The 19,543-nt window shown below is 37.8% G+C and overlaps 2 protein-coding genes across 2 annotated transcripts; both read right to left on the reverse strand.

Annotated features, from left to right (window-relative positions):
* Window positions 1–3,176: 3,176 nt before the first annotated feature.
* On the reverse strand, window positions 3,177–4,154 carry LOC103059775 (olfactory receptor 14A16-like). The gene has a single exon (XM_088143053.1). It carries the CDS (start codon window positions 4,134–4,136, stop codon window positions 3,177–3,179), a length of 960 nt encoding a protein of 319 aa, XP_087999179.1. The 5' UTR covers window positions 4,137–4,154.
* Window positions 4,155–12,448: 8,294 nt separating this feature from the next.
* Window positions 12,449–13,360, reverse strand: LOC103059528 (olfactory receptor 14C36-like). The gene has a single exon (XM_007440815.2). It carries the CDS (start codon window positions 13,358–13,360, stop codon window positions 12,449–12,451), a length of 912 nt encoding a protein of 303 aa, XP_007440877.2.
* Window positions 13,361–19,543: the final 6,183 nt, after the last annotated feature.

Consider the following 19,543-nt stretch of genomic DNA (forward strand, 5'->3'; position numbering starts at 1 on the left):
GCAACAATGAAGTTTTGGATTGCAGTCTTCTACATATTTTCTTGTAGCAATATGGATGCTATCTGTGCCTAAGAAAGCATCATTATTTATTCTGGTTTTAATTCTTTAACTCCATATACTTAGCCTTTTAAATTTAAAGCAAGAATGATCAAGAAGATCACTACACAAAAAGGAACTGTGGCCCCCACCCTTTGGAACATCTTGCCCCTGGAGGTGAGACAGGCCCCCTCACGCCAGGCCTTTCAGAGGGACTTAAAGACATGGCTCTGCCATCTGGCCTGGGGCAGTGAGGGAAGAAATCAGAATTGGGGTTGGCTGGCCCCTTAGTGCTATGCTGTGGCCCCAGTGGCCTCTTGGATTTTTTAGCTTTTTTATTTTTTAATGTTTGGTTTTATAACTTTTAACTGTATTCATGTTTTTTAGTATGTTGTAAGCCGCCTAGAGTCCCCCATTGTGGGGAGATGGGCGGGGACAAATTAAATAAATAAATAAATAAATAAATAAATAAATAAATAAATAAACTACAGAAGGTTTTTGATCAGAAACAGGATGACTATTCATGTTTAATACTTGTAAGGAAAGCTAAACCGTGGCTACATTTACTATCATAGAATGGCTGGGCCTAAGTATGACATTGGACCACATCCACTGGTTAATGTAAATTAGTGTAAAGGCTGTACCACTTCCTTCTAATCCTTGCACGACTCCTTACCAATAGTCTGTGGTTCTCCATGACTATGTCCTGTCCCACATTCACAGCATGGTTAAGGGACCACAGGCAATATAGGCAACCTTATAGGCAGTATAGGTAATGGATTACATAAGAACGTAAGCAATAGATTGGACACCTGGTCCACCTAGTCTAGCAGTCTGTTCTCCCAGTGGTCAACCAACTGTATGAGGAAGCCCACTAGTCTCCTAACAGATGACCTTTAAAAGCAGTCATACTGCTATCAAGGCTAATTGTCAGACCCAGTCCAAGAACAACAGGGAAACAATCCAGCCAACTTCAGTTCTTTATTACTTACAGCATACAGACAGTCTTGCCAGACTAAATCTGTACTATGCTAACCTAATAGATATATTCTGGGAGAACCTAGGGAGTGGCTACCTTAAGTCTCTTCTTCCTCCCATGCTCCTGCTCTGGATTATGTTGCCTCTTGCCTCCCCCTTTTTCTTTCTGGAATGTGCTCCCTCCTTCCTGAGAATCTGGGTCTCTACTATATTCCATCACACTAATAGCCATTAATCCCCATGACTTCCATGAATTGTTTCAACTCTTTTTTTGAAGCCAGCCATCACTATACCTTGTGGTAACACATCCCAAATTTGAATTGCATGTTATGTTAAAAAAAAAAAATCTGTTTGTCCTGATTCTTCCAGAATTCAATTTCATTATGGAGTCCTTGGGTTCTCTGAGCTTGGTTGTTTTCTTGCAAATGTTTCCTTACCCAGCTAGGTAACATCTTCAGTGCTAGAATGGAATGGGGCCTGCTCTTTGTTTATATACTGTGAAACTTTATCTGTCTTCTGAATTGGGGGAAAAAATTAAATGTCCTCCATGAAATCCAACCCTAACCTGGAGGCAGTGGAGTCTCATCATCTCTCATTTATTACAAACTTGCTTCAGAGGACTTTAGGTGACAAGCAAGGTTCTCATGTTAGAACTTGAAATAGGACCAAGGGAGCAAAAAAGAGAAAATATGATTCAGAACGTTTCAATTAAAGAATGAATAATATTCTAATGCATTTGTTTGTTCCCTAAGTTTTGGAAATGCAGAGTTGACATTTTTTATCACTGCATATTTACTTTGTGACCTCTCAACCCTATTTAATTTACTGTATACTCAGGAGCCTCTTCAATTTCAGTTTGGAGATAAGAAATAAATGAAAACCATAGTGCAGTATAAAATGAATCAATAAATCAACTCATTTAAAAAGAAACTAGGGCTAAATAGAGCATCAGTTCAGCTATTTCATTTCTAGCTAAACAGAATCAAGTTAAAATTCTTTTTCCCCCCAAAGTAATTTAGAAAAAAAAATAACATTTTGATTCAGCTTGAATCATCAGTTTGGACTGAAGTGTCAGTCTAAATCAATTTCACCTGGTCCACACAGCCCTCTATGAAATCCTAGGAAGGACAGAAACCCCTTATACTGATACATCTGTGATGTAGCCCCATTCAATTCTACCCTGCCTCTTAAAAATGCTATTAAATATGGGAAATGGACTCTAAAGATCCACATTTCACTTCATAGAGGGATGAGATAATCTCACCAGTACAATTTGTTCCACTTCAAATGTTCTTCTGGATATAAAGAGGCACTTTAAAGATTTCACACTGCCCAGAGTCAACTTGTGTGAGATGGGCTGCCATATAAGTTTGATAAACAATAAATAAATAAATAAATAAATAAATAAATAAATAAATAAATAAATAAATAAATAAATAAAGAAAGAAAGAAAGAAAGAAAGAAAGAAAGAAAGAAAGAAAGAAAGAAAGAAAAATTTGCAGTTACTCCCAGTGGAGTTACTATAGTATAGGGTTTTGTGTAGGAACATGTCAGTTTCCCCTAAAAATTCAGAAGCCTTTTTACCCTGGAACAATAATAAATCTGAGTTACAGAAATTCTTAAGGATAACAGATATTAGGGCTGTGAAGTGCTTTGAATCTGTAGGGGAAAAGGTGCTTTGAGGAACCTGTTGGGAACTTCTTAAAGAGCTTAACTGCTGTGAACATCCATTGAGGGACGATTTGATGATGAACTAAGATAGTCAAGGATTTGCAGCTGCTTCCCTATGAGGAAAAGCTATGACATTTGGGGCTTTTTAGTCTAGAAAGGAAATGAATGAGAGGGGACATGGGTGAGGTGTACAAAATTATACATGGGGTAAGGTAGACAAGGAGAATTTCCTCTTCCCAAGATATTAGAACCAGAGATTACCTAATGAAATTGAACCATATATATACTGTGGCATGCCCTGCCATGGTTTTGCCTAAATTTTGGTGATCTCTTGGTTAAAATATACTTAATTTCTCTGAAATTGTGAGGAAAATAAGAGGAGGAACCTCTCCTCTTATAAGAGGAGGTTTGCGCACCACCTTGAGATATTTATAAAAATAATAAAGGCGGGATAAAAAAAATCATTATATGAGATTAGGCCAATGCAAAACTCACTGTGATATGGTAAAATTGAAATAGGTTTCCATAGAAGAAGATGCTGAAAGTAATAATTTTGTTAAGGCAACCTTGATCTCTTTGTTTCTCATGCTATAGATCACTGGATTCAACAGAGGTGGGATGAAGGTATATATCATAGTCAATGCCAAATCCAAACCAGATGGAGTTTTAGAAGGTGGTTTTAAGTAGGCAAACCACCCAGTGAATATAAATATAGAAAATACAATGAGGTGTGGAAGGCAGGTAGCAAAGGCTTTCTGTCTTCCATGAACAGAAGGGATTCTCAGCACTGTTGTAAAGATCAGCACATATGTTATGATGATAAAGACAAAACAACCCAGCTCTATTATAGCACTGATTGCCAGAATAGCAATTTCAGCGAGGTATGAGTCAGAGCAGGACAGCTTTAGTAACTGTGGGATTTCACAGTAGAACTGATTGACAGCATTGGAGCAAAAAGGGACTGCAAATGTGCCTGTAGTGTGCATTGCTCCATAGAAAATTCCAGTTAGCCAAACACAAAGCACCATTTGGGTACAGGCTTGCCTATTCATCACCACTTCATATTGCAGTGGATTGCAAATGGCAACATAGCGATCATATGCCATGACTGTCAGGAGAAAGAAATCAGATCCAACAAAGAACACAAAACAGAAAACCTGAGCCACACATCCGGGGTAAGAAATGTTTCTAGTGTTCATGAAAGAATTGCCCATGGATTTGGGGATAATAGTTGAAACAGAGCCAAGGTCCTGAATGGCCAGGTTCATCAGGAAAAAATACATGGGGGTGTGAAGGTGATGATCAGAAATAACAGCAGAAATAATTAGAAGATTCCCTAATACAATTGCCAGATACAGTATCAGGAAGAGAAGAAAATACAGAATCTGTAATTCCCAGACTGTTGAGAATTCAAGGAGCAGAAAATCTGAAGGAGATGATATATTGTCCATTTTGTTAAGAGGTATAGCATCTAGAAGAAGAAAAGAAAAGTTAAAATTAGGCATTTCCAAGCTTCAAGAAGGATTTGCAGGAAGCTCTTTGGACATTTCAGGTCCATAAGCACTGTATTGTTAAAGCAGCCATGTCTTTTTTCAGGCTTCTGCATTAGCTGGAAGTGACTCTTAAAGTATCTTTATCTTTTCTTCTCCCCTCCCAATCTTCTCTCAGATCATTTTCAAAGCATGTGTAGACCTAAAACTTATAATCTATTCTTATGTAAAATATGTATCCTCAAATCCAAGTCAGACAAGAAAGTCAGCACTCGATTTTGGTTAGCCTTTCCATTCTAGGGCAATTGAAATTTTTAGTGTATAGTTTGAAAGGAGACTTGAACAATTTTCAGTCCTTACTTATATGAAATATACAAACAGGTTATTACAGTCTATCACCAGAAAACATAAATAGCCAAAACAACACATCACCCAGTATAGAAATAATTTACCATAATTGGCTAAGAAACTGACTTGCTTGGACAATTTTATTATAACAGTCAATAGCATACACACACACACACACACACACACACACGTATGTATGTATGTATATCTGACTAGCAACACATGGCCACAGTATTAAATGTTTCCAACTGACAAGACAGTCTCTTCATAAAAGAAATACACTGATACCTTCTTTCCACCTGAAATAAAAATATGTTCAAGGTCCATGTGGTAGGATGGGGACATAACAAGTGCTGGTAGTGGTTAATACAATTGTGTTGAAAGAAAGAGAAAGAGAAAGAGAAAGAGAAAGAGAAAGAGAAAGAGAAAGAGAAAGAGAAAGAGAAAGAGAAAGAGAGGAGAGGAGGAGAGGAGAGGAGAGGGGAGGGGAGGGGAGGGGAGGGGAGGGGAGGGGAGGGGAGAAGAGAAGAGAAGAGAAGAGAAGAGAAGAGAAGAGAAGAGAAGAGAAGAGAAGAGAAGAGAAGAGAAGAGAAGAGAAGAGAAGAGAAGAGAAGAGAAGAGAAGGATGTTTTTTTATGTAGTATTGATGAATAAAATAATGTAATGCAGGAAATGTAGACTAAAAGAATGATAGCCTCCTGAATAATGCAAACCTGAATAGTATTTGATTATAAAATAAACATTCTGGTGCTATGAATATTCACTCTAATCACTGCTCCATGTCCCCCCCCCCCCCCATATGCAGACCAAAATTTCAGCAATGTTTTCAGAGAAAAAGGCTACAGAAGTTCTCAAAATTTCACAATAGGAAGTAAACTTCAACAGATTTTTCTTCTTTTGAATTCTCTATTGGACAGGAAGGATGGAGGGAAATACTGATATCTAATCTCTGCCTACAAATGATGCTCTCACCCACGTCAGTAATACCTCAGTTGAGAAATATACTTTTGAAGCTGCTTCAGTACTGTGGAGTGCAGAATCCTCTTTTGGCTATGGCAAGTATCAGGAAAGTCTGCAAGATGACACAAAATCCTCTTCATCTTGACAATACTGACTGAGTTGTCTTCAACATACAATGCCCATCATCAAGATGAATCAAAGCCATGCAGGCCAAAAAGAAATCATGTGACATAAAATATCAAACAGAGAATTGTTGAAAATGGTCTTGCTGGATTACTATAAACTGTGAAACCAGCCAGTCTGGAAAGAAACATTCTACACTCCTTTTAACCACCTTCAAAGAGAAAAAATGCCCTTTTCCAGTCAAATGCTACTAGTGATTATACTGGCTGGATCAGTTTATTATAGTGAAGGATGGTTTATTTTAAGAAATGAGTTGTTAAGGAGCCAGACTGATCTGGTCCAAACCTCCCCCTGCATTTATGAATTCCTGTGGCTTGATCCACATATCAGATTAAGCCAATCTCACACTGTCCACTTAATGTCTTAGGATAATGTAAGAAGCAGATTACGGCAATAACATAAATCAGATCATCTTAGATCTTAATTATGGAAAAAGTGCCATTTTTAGCAGAGTAGGTGTTTTATTCTGTTTAGGAGCTAAAAACAAAAAAAGAAGAGAGAAGGAAGGAAGGAAGGAAGGAAGGAAGGAAGGAAGGAAGGAAGGAAGGAAGGAAGGAAGGAAGGAAGGAAGGAAGGAAGGAAGGAAGGAAGGAAGGAAGGAAGGGGAAAAGGAAAAGGGACTTGTAACACCAGAAATTTAACCTATTTATTAACAGAGTGATGTTCAAATTTATCTTCTGACCTAATCAACAAAAAATGAAGCAGCAATAAATATATTAATGTCCATTATAATAAACCAAGAGATAAATGCTAACCCAAGAACACTAAAGATGAAATGTGAAATAGTTGTAGTAAAACATAACACAAAATAAACACATGCAGATAAAATAATTGATGGTGTGTAATCAGAACTCCTATGCAAGAGGCAGAAGGCACATAAAGCAGTTGATGGCTAGAACACTGAACAACGCTTTAGATTTAATCTCCCAAAAGTGCTTTTGAAGGAACAGGAATATAAACTCTTCTCCTCCCCTATTCAAAGCAGTGGTACTTTTTCCAGGATCCATGCAGCAGCCTTCTACAGCTACCACTTGATCACAGAAAAGATGCAGATGGTTTAAAGTACTGCAGACAGGGCTACTTTCATGCTCCTGCACACACCAAAGCACATTTTGCAGGCTGATTTGTAAATACCTGTAAAGTCATATTCATGATATATAATCTCAACTCTTATATTGTAAGCTATCCAAATTATTACACTTAGACACTATACACCAGGATATGAATACATATATTTTATACTACGTTCACTTTAGTAAGATTCTAACATATTTTTATCTCTCCCTCACACACATATAGTCAAAAGGAACTGTACAACCAAATATTTCATATACTATCATCCTCCTATTATAGCATTTAATTTTTTGACCGAAAGGGTATAAAAGAGGGATTTAAAAGAACATATGTATTTCTATTTTTCCTCAGTGAAATAATCATTCTGTCAAAATGGTATCTGTCACAATATGGACATATAATTTCATGAAATCTGTTAGCGTCCTACTTGAAATATTTTTTTGGTTAAAAGAATGCATGTCAAAGAAAGCACACATTTAGGAAATTTGCAGAGGAAAAATATTGGGCCAAATTGTATAGGAAAATACAGTATATATTTTAGAAAGGTACTCATGAAAAAGTCTATTAGAGATAGTTAATGTATATACAAAAAATGTATGTATTGTGGGGAGAAAGAGGGATGCAATCTGTGTGGGAAACTATACACAAGAATTGCTGAGTTTGTATCTAGTTTTCTAAATGCTTTTTCATGGGAAATTCAGCAAAATGATCATAGTCATCCAGATTTGGAGTACTCCACACATTTTTAGTATCTGGGCATTTTTCTCAGAATATATCTATTGCTGAGTTCTTACATGCTGCTCCAGCTTCAACATTTATCGCTGCATTGTCAGATAAGTAATAGATTCTAAGAAGAAAAAGAGAGGGAGAGGGAGAGGGAGAGAGATCCTTTGCTTTAAGAGCACTTGTAAGATGAGAATATGCTGAAAAAGAAAGAGAGACAAAGGAAAGGAGCAAATAAAGAGTCTCGGTTAGACTATATTCTTCACTCTCGTATATATACCCCACTTTTTCACTTAGCCTTTTAATTCTAACACTTCAACAAATGCTGAATAATTTAGACTTGAATTGGATGGAAATGTTCAACATGTTATCATTTTAGGAACATGAACATGATTTTCAGCAAAGACATTTTCCATTTGATATTGTTAGATGGTAAGGGTAGTAAAAGTGGTAGTTTATAATTTTAAAATTCAAATCCAAATTCAACAATTGTGATTAATTAGCATATTTTGAAGTTTCCACAGGTTGTATCTCCTCATCAGATCTCTCAGAAACTATTTTAGTTATTTAGTTGACAAAAGAGTCTCTTTTGATTACAGAATTTGAGAAAGCCCAACTGCTCTACAGTTTGCTGCTGGTTAATCTCTTTATGTTGATGAGATTGACAGTTAAATATGTTGAAGTTTCAGGTATTCAAGTTGTCTAAGAAAGTGAGAAATGGCTCATTTTTTCCCTAAAACGTAACACATATAAGGAAAGAATTTACCTTCTGTCTCAGCAGTTTTCTTTGAAACATGCATTTCCTCTTCTAGATTGAAATATCATGTCATTAAGCATGACATTTAAATAAGTTTTCTCCTTTCTCTCTTTTTTGCTGCTGTTCTGTCTCCTGACAGGAAAAGGCTGTTGTCACCACTGGATGGATGGATGGATGGATGGATGGATGGATGGATGGATGGATGGATGGACGGACGGACGGACAGACAGACAGACAGACAGATAGATAGATAGATAGATAGATGGTTTGCATTGGATGATAGACAAGAAGTCTCAACTTTGTAAGTACACAGAATGTGGCTGTGCCATGGAACTGAGTGAAGTTGGTATCCAAGGAGAATCAAATTTATTTGTATCAGTGATTTATTTTCCCAAGGCAGAGTAAATTGATCCAAACCCAAATGCCCATTGGTTGCTTGGCTCATCTACTTTCAAAGAGCAAACAAACTACTTTTTGTTGTTAAGTAAAAGGTTGGGCAGGCAGGAGGAGGAAGACAGGAAATGTTGGATATAGTAACGGATACAGTAACAGATATCTCCACTAACATCCACCAACAACACAAATATGCCTTGGCAACAACTCCATGAAACTGCCTTCATCATGAGGGTGAGAGGCTTGAGGTGTAATTTATCAGAGCTAAAGACATAAATTATAAAAGCCTAGTTTGATCAGGCCAAAGAATTATTTATGCCCACATATTATAACATTTTGTAGATAATACATCCAGGAAGGTTACAGGCAGGGAATTGGGAGGGGTGGGATATTTTTTCTCCATACTTTGCTCCTTTGCTTCTGGAAGTAGCATATTCCTGTCAATATTGTGGAGTCATTGTTTCAGAGATATTTCCTTACCGGATTCCTCCATGCCTTCAACAGTGGCAGAGCTTCTAATGTACTGCTTTCACTGGAAATGTTTTTTAAAAATTCAGGGAGATATTCAGAGATGTATCTGCCTTGAAAATAGCCCGTGTCATTCATATTAAACTGTATAGCACAGTCAAACATCAGGAGTTGGCCACAGGAAATGTTTTCTGACATTTTATATTATGTCATAAAATGTTCTATGATAATTTTTATGTCATAACATGTTTTATAAAATTTGCCAAATTTCAATTCCACAGGAGTCATGGGTCCCAGATTTTGGACACATTCTGTAAATTAGTCCATTTGAGGTATCTTGGTTCAAAAATTGTTGGCCTATGATGCACCATTTTGCCCAGTTAAAGGTTGCAGACAAACAGATATGAGAGTTTTAGTAGTACAGTGGTACCTCGGGTTACAAATTTAATCCGTTCCATGACTCTGGTCGCAACCCGATTTGTTCGCAACCCGAAGCAAATTTTCTCATAAAGTTCAATGTAATTACCGTTAATCTGTTCCGGCATCCGCGGACCACACGTCAAGGGCAGAAAAACGGCTGCGGACTGCACGGCAGGGCGGAAAAATGGCCACGGACCACGTGGCACAGGCGGAAAAACGGCCGCGGACCGCGTGGCATGGGCGGAAAAACGGCTGTGGACCGCATGGCACAGGCAGAAAATGGCCGCGGACCACGTGGCATGGGCGGAAAATGTCCGCAGACCACGTGGCACGGGCGGAAAATGGCCGCGGACCACGTGGCACGGTGGAAAATGGCCACGGATCCGGTTCGTACCCCGAGGCGGCGTTCGCAAACCGAGGTAAATTTTTGCGGCCAGAGCTGGTCATAACCCGAAAAGTTCATAAGCAGAGGCGTTCGTAACCCGAGGCACCACTGTATATAGATACTGTAGATGTATTGATTTATCATTAATGTCAGGCCCACTAGGTAGACCAGATCAAGAAATGACCCCCACAGGAAGGCTGAAGCTACTATTATTGAGATTGGGTATAACAACAGAATCTTCTAATTTTGATTGCGCTGTATCTGTTTCTCCTTCTTATAGCTCAGGGACGTTTCTCTCTGAGCCACGTCTAAATGTTATCTGGACATTCTGAACTTAAAAAAAAAAAAGTTTTACCCCTTGTTGCCTTGGCAACAGAGCTTGTATATCTTCATCAAGGTTATCTTCCTTACTCTCTATGATTAAAAAAAAATAATAATCCCCATTTAAAGACAAATACATTAGTGGACATTAGTGGACCTTAGTCCTTGTTATGTTCTACATGCTGTAGTTTTTAAGAGCATGTTAGTTGGTGACTCTACGGTGGCTGTTCCATTGCACTTGCAAGTTACTGCTTCTTTCCCCCTGTTTATGTTGGTTGTAGGCCTTGAGAATAGCAAGGACTAAAAGACCACATTTCTTTTCCCACTGGCCTCAGACTGTGAGACTAGGCTGAAGCTGCCATAACTAAAGATGAAGCAGGTGCGTAAGCAGAGAAGACAAAAAGTCAGGCATCTTGTCTAAAAGTTCCCTTTGAGAAGGTAGAGAAGAAAGAAACAAATCATTAAGGAAAAAAAGGAAAAAAAAGTCATCTAAATCAAACAAAGGAAGTTGGGCCTAAGCACATGAAAAAACACCCAATCCCAATTAATCAACAAAGCAAGAACTTTTGGGATTAAAAAGGGGTCCTTAAGCCTGCCCACTCTTTGAGTCATCTTTGGGTCCAGACTTGGCCATTTCTGTCCCTCTAGCTAGTGCCTGGCAGCCTAGCTGAGAAGGATGTGGGTAAGTGTAGATAAGTGTGTGTGCATGTGTGTGTGTGTGTGTGAGAGAGAGAGAGAGAGAGAGAGAAAGAGCACATGTACTTGTAAAGAGTATAGTTTTGCTGTTACTTTAAATTCACTGGATCTCTACGTATTCCAAAGAACCTGTTGTGGCTCAATGTTTGGTTGAAACTGACTTGTGCATGTCTCTATTTCCTGGCTGTTGATGAGGGGTGTGTGTCTTATCTGCTCTAGCCACACATATCTGGAAAACCCAGGTGGAAAGCAAGGGGGGCTTATAAGATCCACATGCCTCAACAGGCTGTTAGTGTGTGAGTGTGTGACCATAAGCCGAACTTGGCGGTGCATCTGTAACAGGACCCAAGTTCTGTGTACAGAAACCCTGGGAGAACTTGAACAGAAAGGGAAAGTTGGCATGGAAAGCATAGGCAGAAGCACCAGGAGCAAGATATCCCACACTCTTTTGCACAGTTGTGTAGATTTATCTTTGCTTACATTTTCTTCCTTTCAAATCTCTGTTTGTCCCCTAATCTGTTCTGCTGATCAATTATTGCTAGCATATATATACAGATCTAAACCTGCTATGAGTGGTTCAGCTATCTTATTGCACGAATATGCAGGTGGGATGGTTGAGATTCCAAGAAAGGGTCTGTCTGCTATATAGCTCTATTATTTGTATTTCAACATTCTGCCCATTACAGGTAATAAGATCTATTATACAGGTGTTATAGAATATGTTTCTTCCCACTGGTCTGTATATTAAAGGAGCAACGGACATGAATAAATATGTCTGCACTGATCAGTACCTACACATTTTACTACTGCTTCCAGTAATTAGAAAACAATCATATAAGTGACACTGGTTGACACTGGAATAAAACCAAGATTTTATTTAAACTCAATAAGTCTGAAGTACATTCACTGTATATGGGGATGTAATGCTTCTTGTTCCAGATCTTATCCCCTCTCTGAAATGTGCACCAACAGCATTGAGATTCCATGAGATGGTGTACATGGTGGTGTGCAGTGCTCAGTTGTGGGGATCACATTATGGTGGAATTAAGGTTTGAAACAAAATTTACCAAGTACTTAATTACCTGTAACATGCATTTAAAGCATTACCCAAAATTAAGTAACTTGTGTCCTTATGGCCACATGATGTAATTTCAAGAGATCATTTCAGATTAGTGGCAAGAACAACCATCTCTTTTCTGACAGTCTCTGTATTTTGAGGCAGAGAGAGAAGAGGAAAGAGTTAGAAAGAATAAGTGTGTGAGGAAGACAGGCAGGCAGGAAAGAAGGGAGGAAGCAGGGAAGGAAAAAATAATTAATTAGAAAAGGGTAGAATCATAGAGTCAGTGGCCTATTACTGTACCACCTATATGGAATTTTCAGCAAATCATTTAGAAGGAATTATGTCTTCAAAGGAAAAATAAATTGTTTTGCCTGAACAATTGGATAAGGGAAGTAGCTGTACACTGGTTTTTCTCCCTACAATATACAGGGTTTTTTTCTTTGTTCATATATAATAAAGGCAAACCACATATAAGAAAAATAAGATTACATTAAAAGTTTTGAAAGAGCAACTTTAAAATCCTTGTTTCTCATGCTGTATATTAATGGATTCATCAGTGGTGGGATGATAGAATATATCATACTAAGTGTCAAATCTAAAAGTGATGCTTTGCTAGATGGAGACTTGAAGAAAACAACATATGAAGTTGATAAAAGTACAGAGAAGACAACAAGGTGTGGTAGACATGTAGATAAAGCCTTTTTCCTTCCATGGACAGAAGGGATTCTCAAAACAGCGGAAAAGATTTTGACATATGTAACAATGATAAATACAAAGCAGCCACACACAATTAAAGCAATAAATAATATAACCCCAACTTCATTAAGATATATGTCAGAACATGTAATCTTAAGTAACTGTGGTATTTCACAAAAGAACTGATTGACAACATTAGAACAGAATGGAAGTATAAAAGTTCCAGTAGTGTGTATCGCAGCATTGAGAATGCCAGCGATCCATGAACCACCAATCATTTTGGTGCAAGCTCTCTTATTCATTAGCATTTCATATTGCAAAGGATTGCAAATGGCTACATACCGATCATAGGCCATGATGGTAAGAAGAGCAATATCAGATCCTACAAAGCAAATAAAGAAGAACACTTGAGCAACACATCCGGAATAAGAAATGGTTCGGATAGTCAAGAGAGAATTGATCACGGATTTGGGGATAATGGTTGAAATTTGTCCAATGTCTTGTATGGCTAAGTTCATAAGAAAGAAATACATGGGAGTGTGAAGATGGGGGTCAAAAACAATTGCAAAGACAATAAAGAAATTTCCTGTTACTGTCACTACATACAATGCCAGGAATAGAAGAAAATGTATAATTTGCATTTCCCGAGTCTTTGAGAATTCCCAGAGAAGAAACGTAGCTATTGATGTTTGATTATCCATTCTTATTAATAATCATAGTATCCCTGGGAAAATAAAACAAGGAAAGCTGTTAAAATATTTATTCAATTCAACTTGAGAGGTTTGAAGAACAAGTGATGATTTTTCAGAGAAGATGGCTTTAATTTTTAGATCTCTTAGTTATACTGAATACTCCAAGCAAAATCTCTTAACTAACTTACACTTATTTACAGTTTACTGGTATGGCATATCTTACTGATGTGGAGCAAGGATCTTGGCCATTACACTCAGAGATGGTTGAGAAGTTTGTTCAAGTAGGTTTTCCTTTTATTTAACAGAAAATTAGTCAAATTCACTATTTTGCTTCATAAATGGAATAAAAGAAATCCTTGTGAAAATGTGAGAAAGTATGAAGGATCTATTAGAAAACAGTTAGACCTATTAAATAATGCCAGTCTGGAAGAATTTTGTTTGTTTTATTTATTTAATAAGAATTTACCAATATTTATATTTTTCCCCCATAAACAGGATTGGGTACACATTTGAGAATAAAGGGAAAACCAGAATTGCAAAAACAAAAACAAAAACAAACATTATTGATTACTTGTTGCACTGCTGAGTATAAACACTTCATAACTGTTACGTTGACGCCGAAAGTTGCCGGCCAGAAATGGCTGACGCTTCGGCGGTTCGAGTCCAGCCTTCGCGTTAAACAGGGTGAGCTCCTGTTTCCTCCCCCCAGTTCCTGTCAACCCAACAGTTCGAAAACTTACGTGAGTAGATAAATGGGGACTCTCACTCCGGTGGGAGGAAAAATGCTGGCGCAGTGCCTTGCAAAAAAGGAGTGGGGAGCAGTTGCAGGTAAGCGCGAAAAACCGCATGCGCCCGAAAAGGGCGCGAAGCAACGGAAACCCCGCCTCCTGCGCTCGCCAGCTGGGCTCTGCCCTAGGAAGGAGGCTCTGGCAAACCACTTCCGAAAACAGTTGCCTTGAAAACTGCAAAGGACTTGTCCAAAGGCAGTCACTGCAGGGTCAGCCATGACTGAGCGCAGACAAAAAAAAAAAAAAAAATTCAGTAAAGTTCACAAAATACTGCTATGTTGCTGCAACTGTTCATATGATTTCATCACTGTTTGCATGAGTATATATTTATGAACTTTAAGCATAATGAAAGTTATACTATAATTTTGTTATAATTTAAATTATCTAATATTTTGAATTTCACCCTCCAAGACTTCCCCATCAGTGTATTACAGTTATTCTGTGTGCAGACCATGTTGCCATTTTATCTTTAATGCAACAGCATCCTAGTGTTCTAGGGGATTTTTACTAACTTCTCGAAAACCAAAGTTTTAGTTCTCTGGAGAAAGCACTTTAAGTTCCTTATTGGATGGAAAATTAACAAACACCAACTGACCAAGTTAAGGATCTAGGCATCCACAGCTAGTCTTGCACCTGTTGGAATAATCAGTTGAGGAGGCTTTCAGTCAAAACCCCAGAAGTCTCTAACACAATTCTTAAACATACTAGTTATTAAGGAAATAGCTGTAGCAATTAAACTATATGAAACAAAGGTTCTGGGCTTCTTGCTACATGATGCTGAGCTTTATGTTCATAAAGATGCCCCTGAATTAGAAGCTGTTCAGTCTAAATTTCTAAAAACTATTATTTGTGTTCCTTGCTCAACTTCAAATGCCCTTATTCAGTTTTAGCATTTCCCTTGGGGTGCACTTGAGACTTTGCTACCTGAGATTTTGATTGTAACAAATATTTTGTGTGAGTCCTTCATCTCACACTACTAGATAAATTTTCCTCATCCCTGAGTCTCCCTCCAGGCAAAATCATTGTTTAATAAAGCCTTAATCAGTCTTAAACAGAAGATTTGGGATACTTGAAGGCCATCTCTGTAGAGTTGTCTCTACCTGCCCTGTTAGATCTGGTAGGTAGGGTATGCTTTGGGTCTCTTCAGAAGAATGATGTCTTGTTGGACCCTGGAAACCTGACTTTTTGGTCATAGCACTTTCCGTCTGAAATAGCTTATCACCTGAGATTAGATTAGCCCTAACCCTGTTGAGCCAATAATCCATTTATTGTTACATTGCCCATTGCAGCATCTTTGGTGTCTGGTGCTCATTAACCCGATTATCAGAATTTTTAGTTTTCTTTCTGATCAAGAGGTTACAATCTTCCTTCTGCAAGACCTAACTTGGGCAAACACTACAAAGCTTGCCAAGTTTCTAGCAATAGCTATGGCTTGCTGAAATTGTTTTTTATCCACTTATGTGGCTTTAGGTTTGTTTCTCTCTGTGTTTTAAAAATGTGTACCTGTACTTTGTTGGTCCAGGAGCACAAATAAATAAAAAAGAATGGTGTATTAATTGGGCATTAACAACTCTTGGTTCTGCTATATCTACCAACATTCACTTGATATCTGTCTTCTGCCTTACTATATGCACATGTACATGATCCCTTGCTCTTTGAGCACTTGCTTTTATGAAACCTAAAATATATTGGAAAGGCAAAACAAGGCCTAGAGGAATATTAAATTTAGTGATCAACAGACCCATTCTCAAATAAGAATCATCCTTTCAAATGGGCCATTAATGGTTAATATAATCATAGCCATTTGATCAAAGGGTGGTATCACAGGGACAGGGCGTCTCACCCTTGATCTGATAACACTGGGAGATGACTGGATCAAGAATGGGAAAGGTGGAGAGTGAATTCTGTCAAATTGCACTCAGTAAAGGTTACAGGGCAAATATCTGCCATGTTCAAAGGACAAAAATAAAATAGCCTATATACATTATGGGCTGTGCCATATTTATTGTGAGTTGAGATGGTACTTCATGTTTACATTGATATTCACAATTTCAAAGCAGATCATTAAAACTTTTCATGGTATTTTTATAGAGCCAGGTCCTAAACAGAAAATGAGCACATATCATTAACCCAGTCATTGCACTGCTTTTCTGACATTGGACAGGAATCTCCTTTTCATTTCGTTTTGTTGCTGCAACCCATGCTCAATAATCCTTAATTCTTCTTATAATGATAAATTCAAAAATGTGATTATAGGCAGTCCTCGGGTCAACAATGAGATCCATTCCTAAATCTTTAACTTGAATTTGTACGTAAGTCGGAATTCTTACTTATAGATGGGCTACCTATTACTACAAATGGCAGATGGCATTCTCCTTCCTAGAGCTGATGAACTACTGAAGCCGCTCAGTGATTTCATGAACCACTGAAGCCACATCTTTTTTGGAATGCAATCTGTTTTCAGTAGTTTATGACAACATTGCACGGCTTCAGTGATTCTTCAGCTCAAGGAAGGAGAATGCTGTCTGCCATTTGTAGTAATAGGCAGCCTATTTGTAAGTATGAGTACTGACTTACATACAAATTTGAGTTAAAGTCAGGAACGGATCTTGTTCTTAACCCAGGGACTGATTGTATATAAAATGGTAGAATTTACTTGGGTTGTGTGTGTGTGTGTGTGTTTTAGTTAGCTTGTTCTTTGATGTCATGGCCAAAATGTTTTCTACACCAAAGATCTCAGGTTCATTCCCTAGTGATAGCCAAGAAAGATGCTTGTCTGGGAGAGTCAGTGTTAGTTCAGACTAAACTTAATGAATGTTGGCACCATCATACTGTATGACCATTTTCTAAAGTTTAATATATAGTACAGAAATTGTGAATAACCATCAAGCCACAATAAACAAAATGCAAGATTCAAATACACGGTCACTGCTGAAGGACAACTATGTTATCTGCTGGTCATACCACTGAAAATCATTTAGATCCTATGACTCATTTACCAGAAACAGCTATACACAGACTATGTTGTCACAGTCCAAATAAAAGAGTGGACTGCAACACATAAAATATTTTTCATAGTACAAAGCTCTCCATTATGAAATAAAATGTATGTTCTAACATTTTTACAGAACAATAGAACACTTTTTTCATGGCTATAATCTGTTTGCCACCTGAAACCACTAAGCAGCATTTGGACCTGAATGAAAAGGAATCCCATCACTGAAAAGGGATAAAATTCAGTTATCAACATACTGGTAAAGTAGACTGTTAGACAGATGATTGAATGATGGGGGCAGGGGAAGAGTAGTTCTGGACTCCTTGTCTCCAATAGAAGAGAATAGAAAGCATTTCTACATGTGTTAAGTATTAAACAAAACTTCAGACGTGTTCATGCTGAATTCCAGAACCAAAGCAATAGGACAGTTTAAAGGCAAGAAGATTTGGCTTCTGCATTCTTTAGAGGTTCTGTCATGAATAAAATAGTTCAGTGTAACTGTCACATTGATTTACCCTTTTTTCCATAACGGCGATGAAGGTAGATAATGATGTGTTTTGCTTTAGTACCAATATTTCTGTTTGGTTTGTGTGTGAGTAATGCTAAAAATATATCCATCAAAATCAAGGAGATAAACAAACACATATTCACACATTTCTATCCTCTAATATATTTCATAATTATGTGTTTTTTAAGCAGAAACATCACTCACCAAGATATTTGGAATCCTTTGTAAAACTTTTTTTTAGCTCTGGTCACTTTTTTAATTACTTGCATAATTTATCTGTGTTATTTTTCTTTGAGAGAGCCAGTTTGATGAAGTGGTTAGGCTAGAAACTGGGAGACCATGAGTTCTAGTCCTCCCTTAGGCACAAAGCCAGCTGGGCTCCTCTTAGCCCTAGGAAGCAGGCAATGGGAAAGCACTTCTGATAAACCTTGCCAAGAAAACTGCAGGGACTTGTCCAGGCAGTCATGAGGAGTCAACACTGGTTTGAAAGCACAAAGATATAGATAGATACACAAACAGATATATACAAACACTCTTCTTTTGACTGCTATTTAAAAAGATGTATGCATAAAGTTAGCAATGTAAACTTTGTTGCCATGATCCCTAGAGCCCAGCACACAATAATTAAAATGAGATATTTTCCCCTTGCACAGGAGAATTAGTTCCTGCAGGCTGTTTCTACAGACCAAAAGAAAGAACATGCAGGTGTAATTTCTCATTATTATTATCATTTATATCAGAAGTATTTGATTATATTAAAGTTTCATGGGGAAATAATTTCAGAGATGATATAAGGATGGAAAATGCTATTATGAGAAACAGCAACCATGGATTGGAAATATTTGTTTTCATTCTTAGATTTCTATCCCATTTTTCTACTCAAAGCAGTTTTGATCAAGAACCTTCCTTCAGAGTGACTGGCCAATCTTTCTCTGAACTTCCATAGCTAATAGTAAACTCAAATGTGGGTTTCCCTAATCCAATTCCTTAACCTAAACACCACACAGGCTATGTGGCCAGAATATGATGTGGTTCAGTACATATGATAAAGAACTTCCAGAGACAGTAATGGAGCAAAGAAGAACATAGGCCATTTATGGTTTCACTAGTTTTCCAAGGAACTTCCTAGTCAAGCTCAATCTATTCTCAGTTTTTTAGGGGGGCGGGGGACAAGTAATAAGATTCAAATAGATGCACATATTTAAAAGATGACTGGGATTGAAAATATGAAGATATTTCAATTCTGAAATCTTACTGAAAGACAAGAGAGGTGACTTGGATTCCTTTCTTCTTGGTCTAGTTGAAGCTAGCATGAGGAGTGATCTCAGTGGATCAATGTCTATTACAAAAGATTCTAAGTAGGATGACCCACCCCTCAAGTCCAGCTATGTTCTTTCATTATGCAGGGGGATTGTTCCTGGGAGGGATGAGCAAATAATGCCATGAGTATACACCAGGAATGTATAAGTCCATCAGGGTCACTCAAGACATGAAGGACATCCCAGCTGCCCAGCTAAGGTAAGCAAGCAGCTGTATTAGCAGCAATACAGGAAGGTTCTGGAGGTGGATGGCCACTTTAGTGACAACAGTAAAGGCACACTCTCATATAGTGTAGGAGAAGGAGATTTGCCATTGCAAATCACTCCTGTATTCTTCCCAGAAAGCTACATGGGTAGACAATATAAAATTATTGACAATATAGGGCCTGGTTGATTGACACTCAACATACTACTGAGGAAGAGCTGAGGGTCTTTGGAGTATTAATTTTATTTATGATGTGGCTAGATTAAGGCATTTGGTATGACTAGTTGCTGATGTTGACATGCAAGAAAAGAAAACCTGAAAGTCAGAATGACAGTGGGAATTTGAAGTGTATGAAGCATGAACATAGGAAAGCTCAA

This window comes from Python bivittatus, unplaced genomic scaffold, assembly GCF_059951505.1.
Source record: "Python bivittatus isolate LINGU-HERP-01145 unplaced genomic scaffold, Pbiv_v1 ctg000470_np1212, whole genome shotgun sequence".
Lineage (NCBI taxonomy): Eukaryota > Metazoa > Chordata > Lepidosauria > Squamata > Pythonidae > Python > Python bivittatus.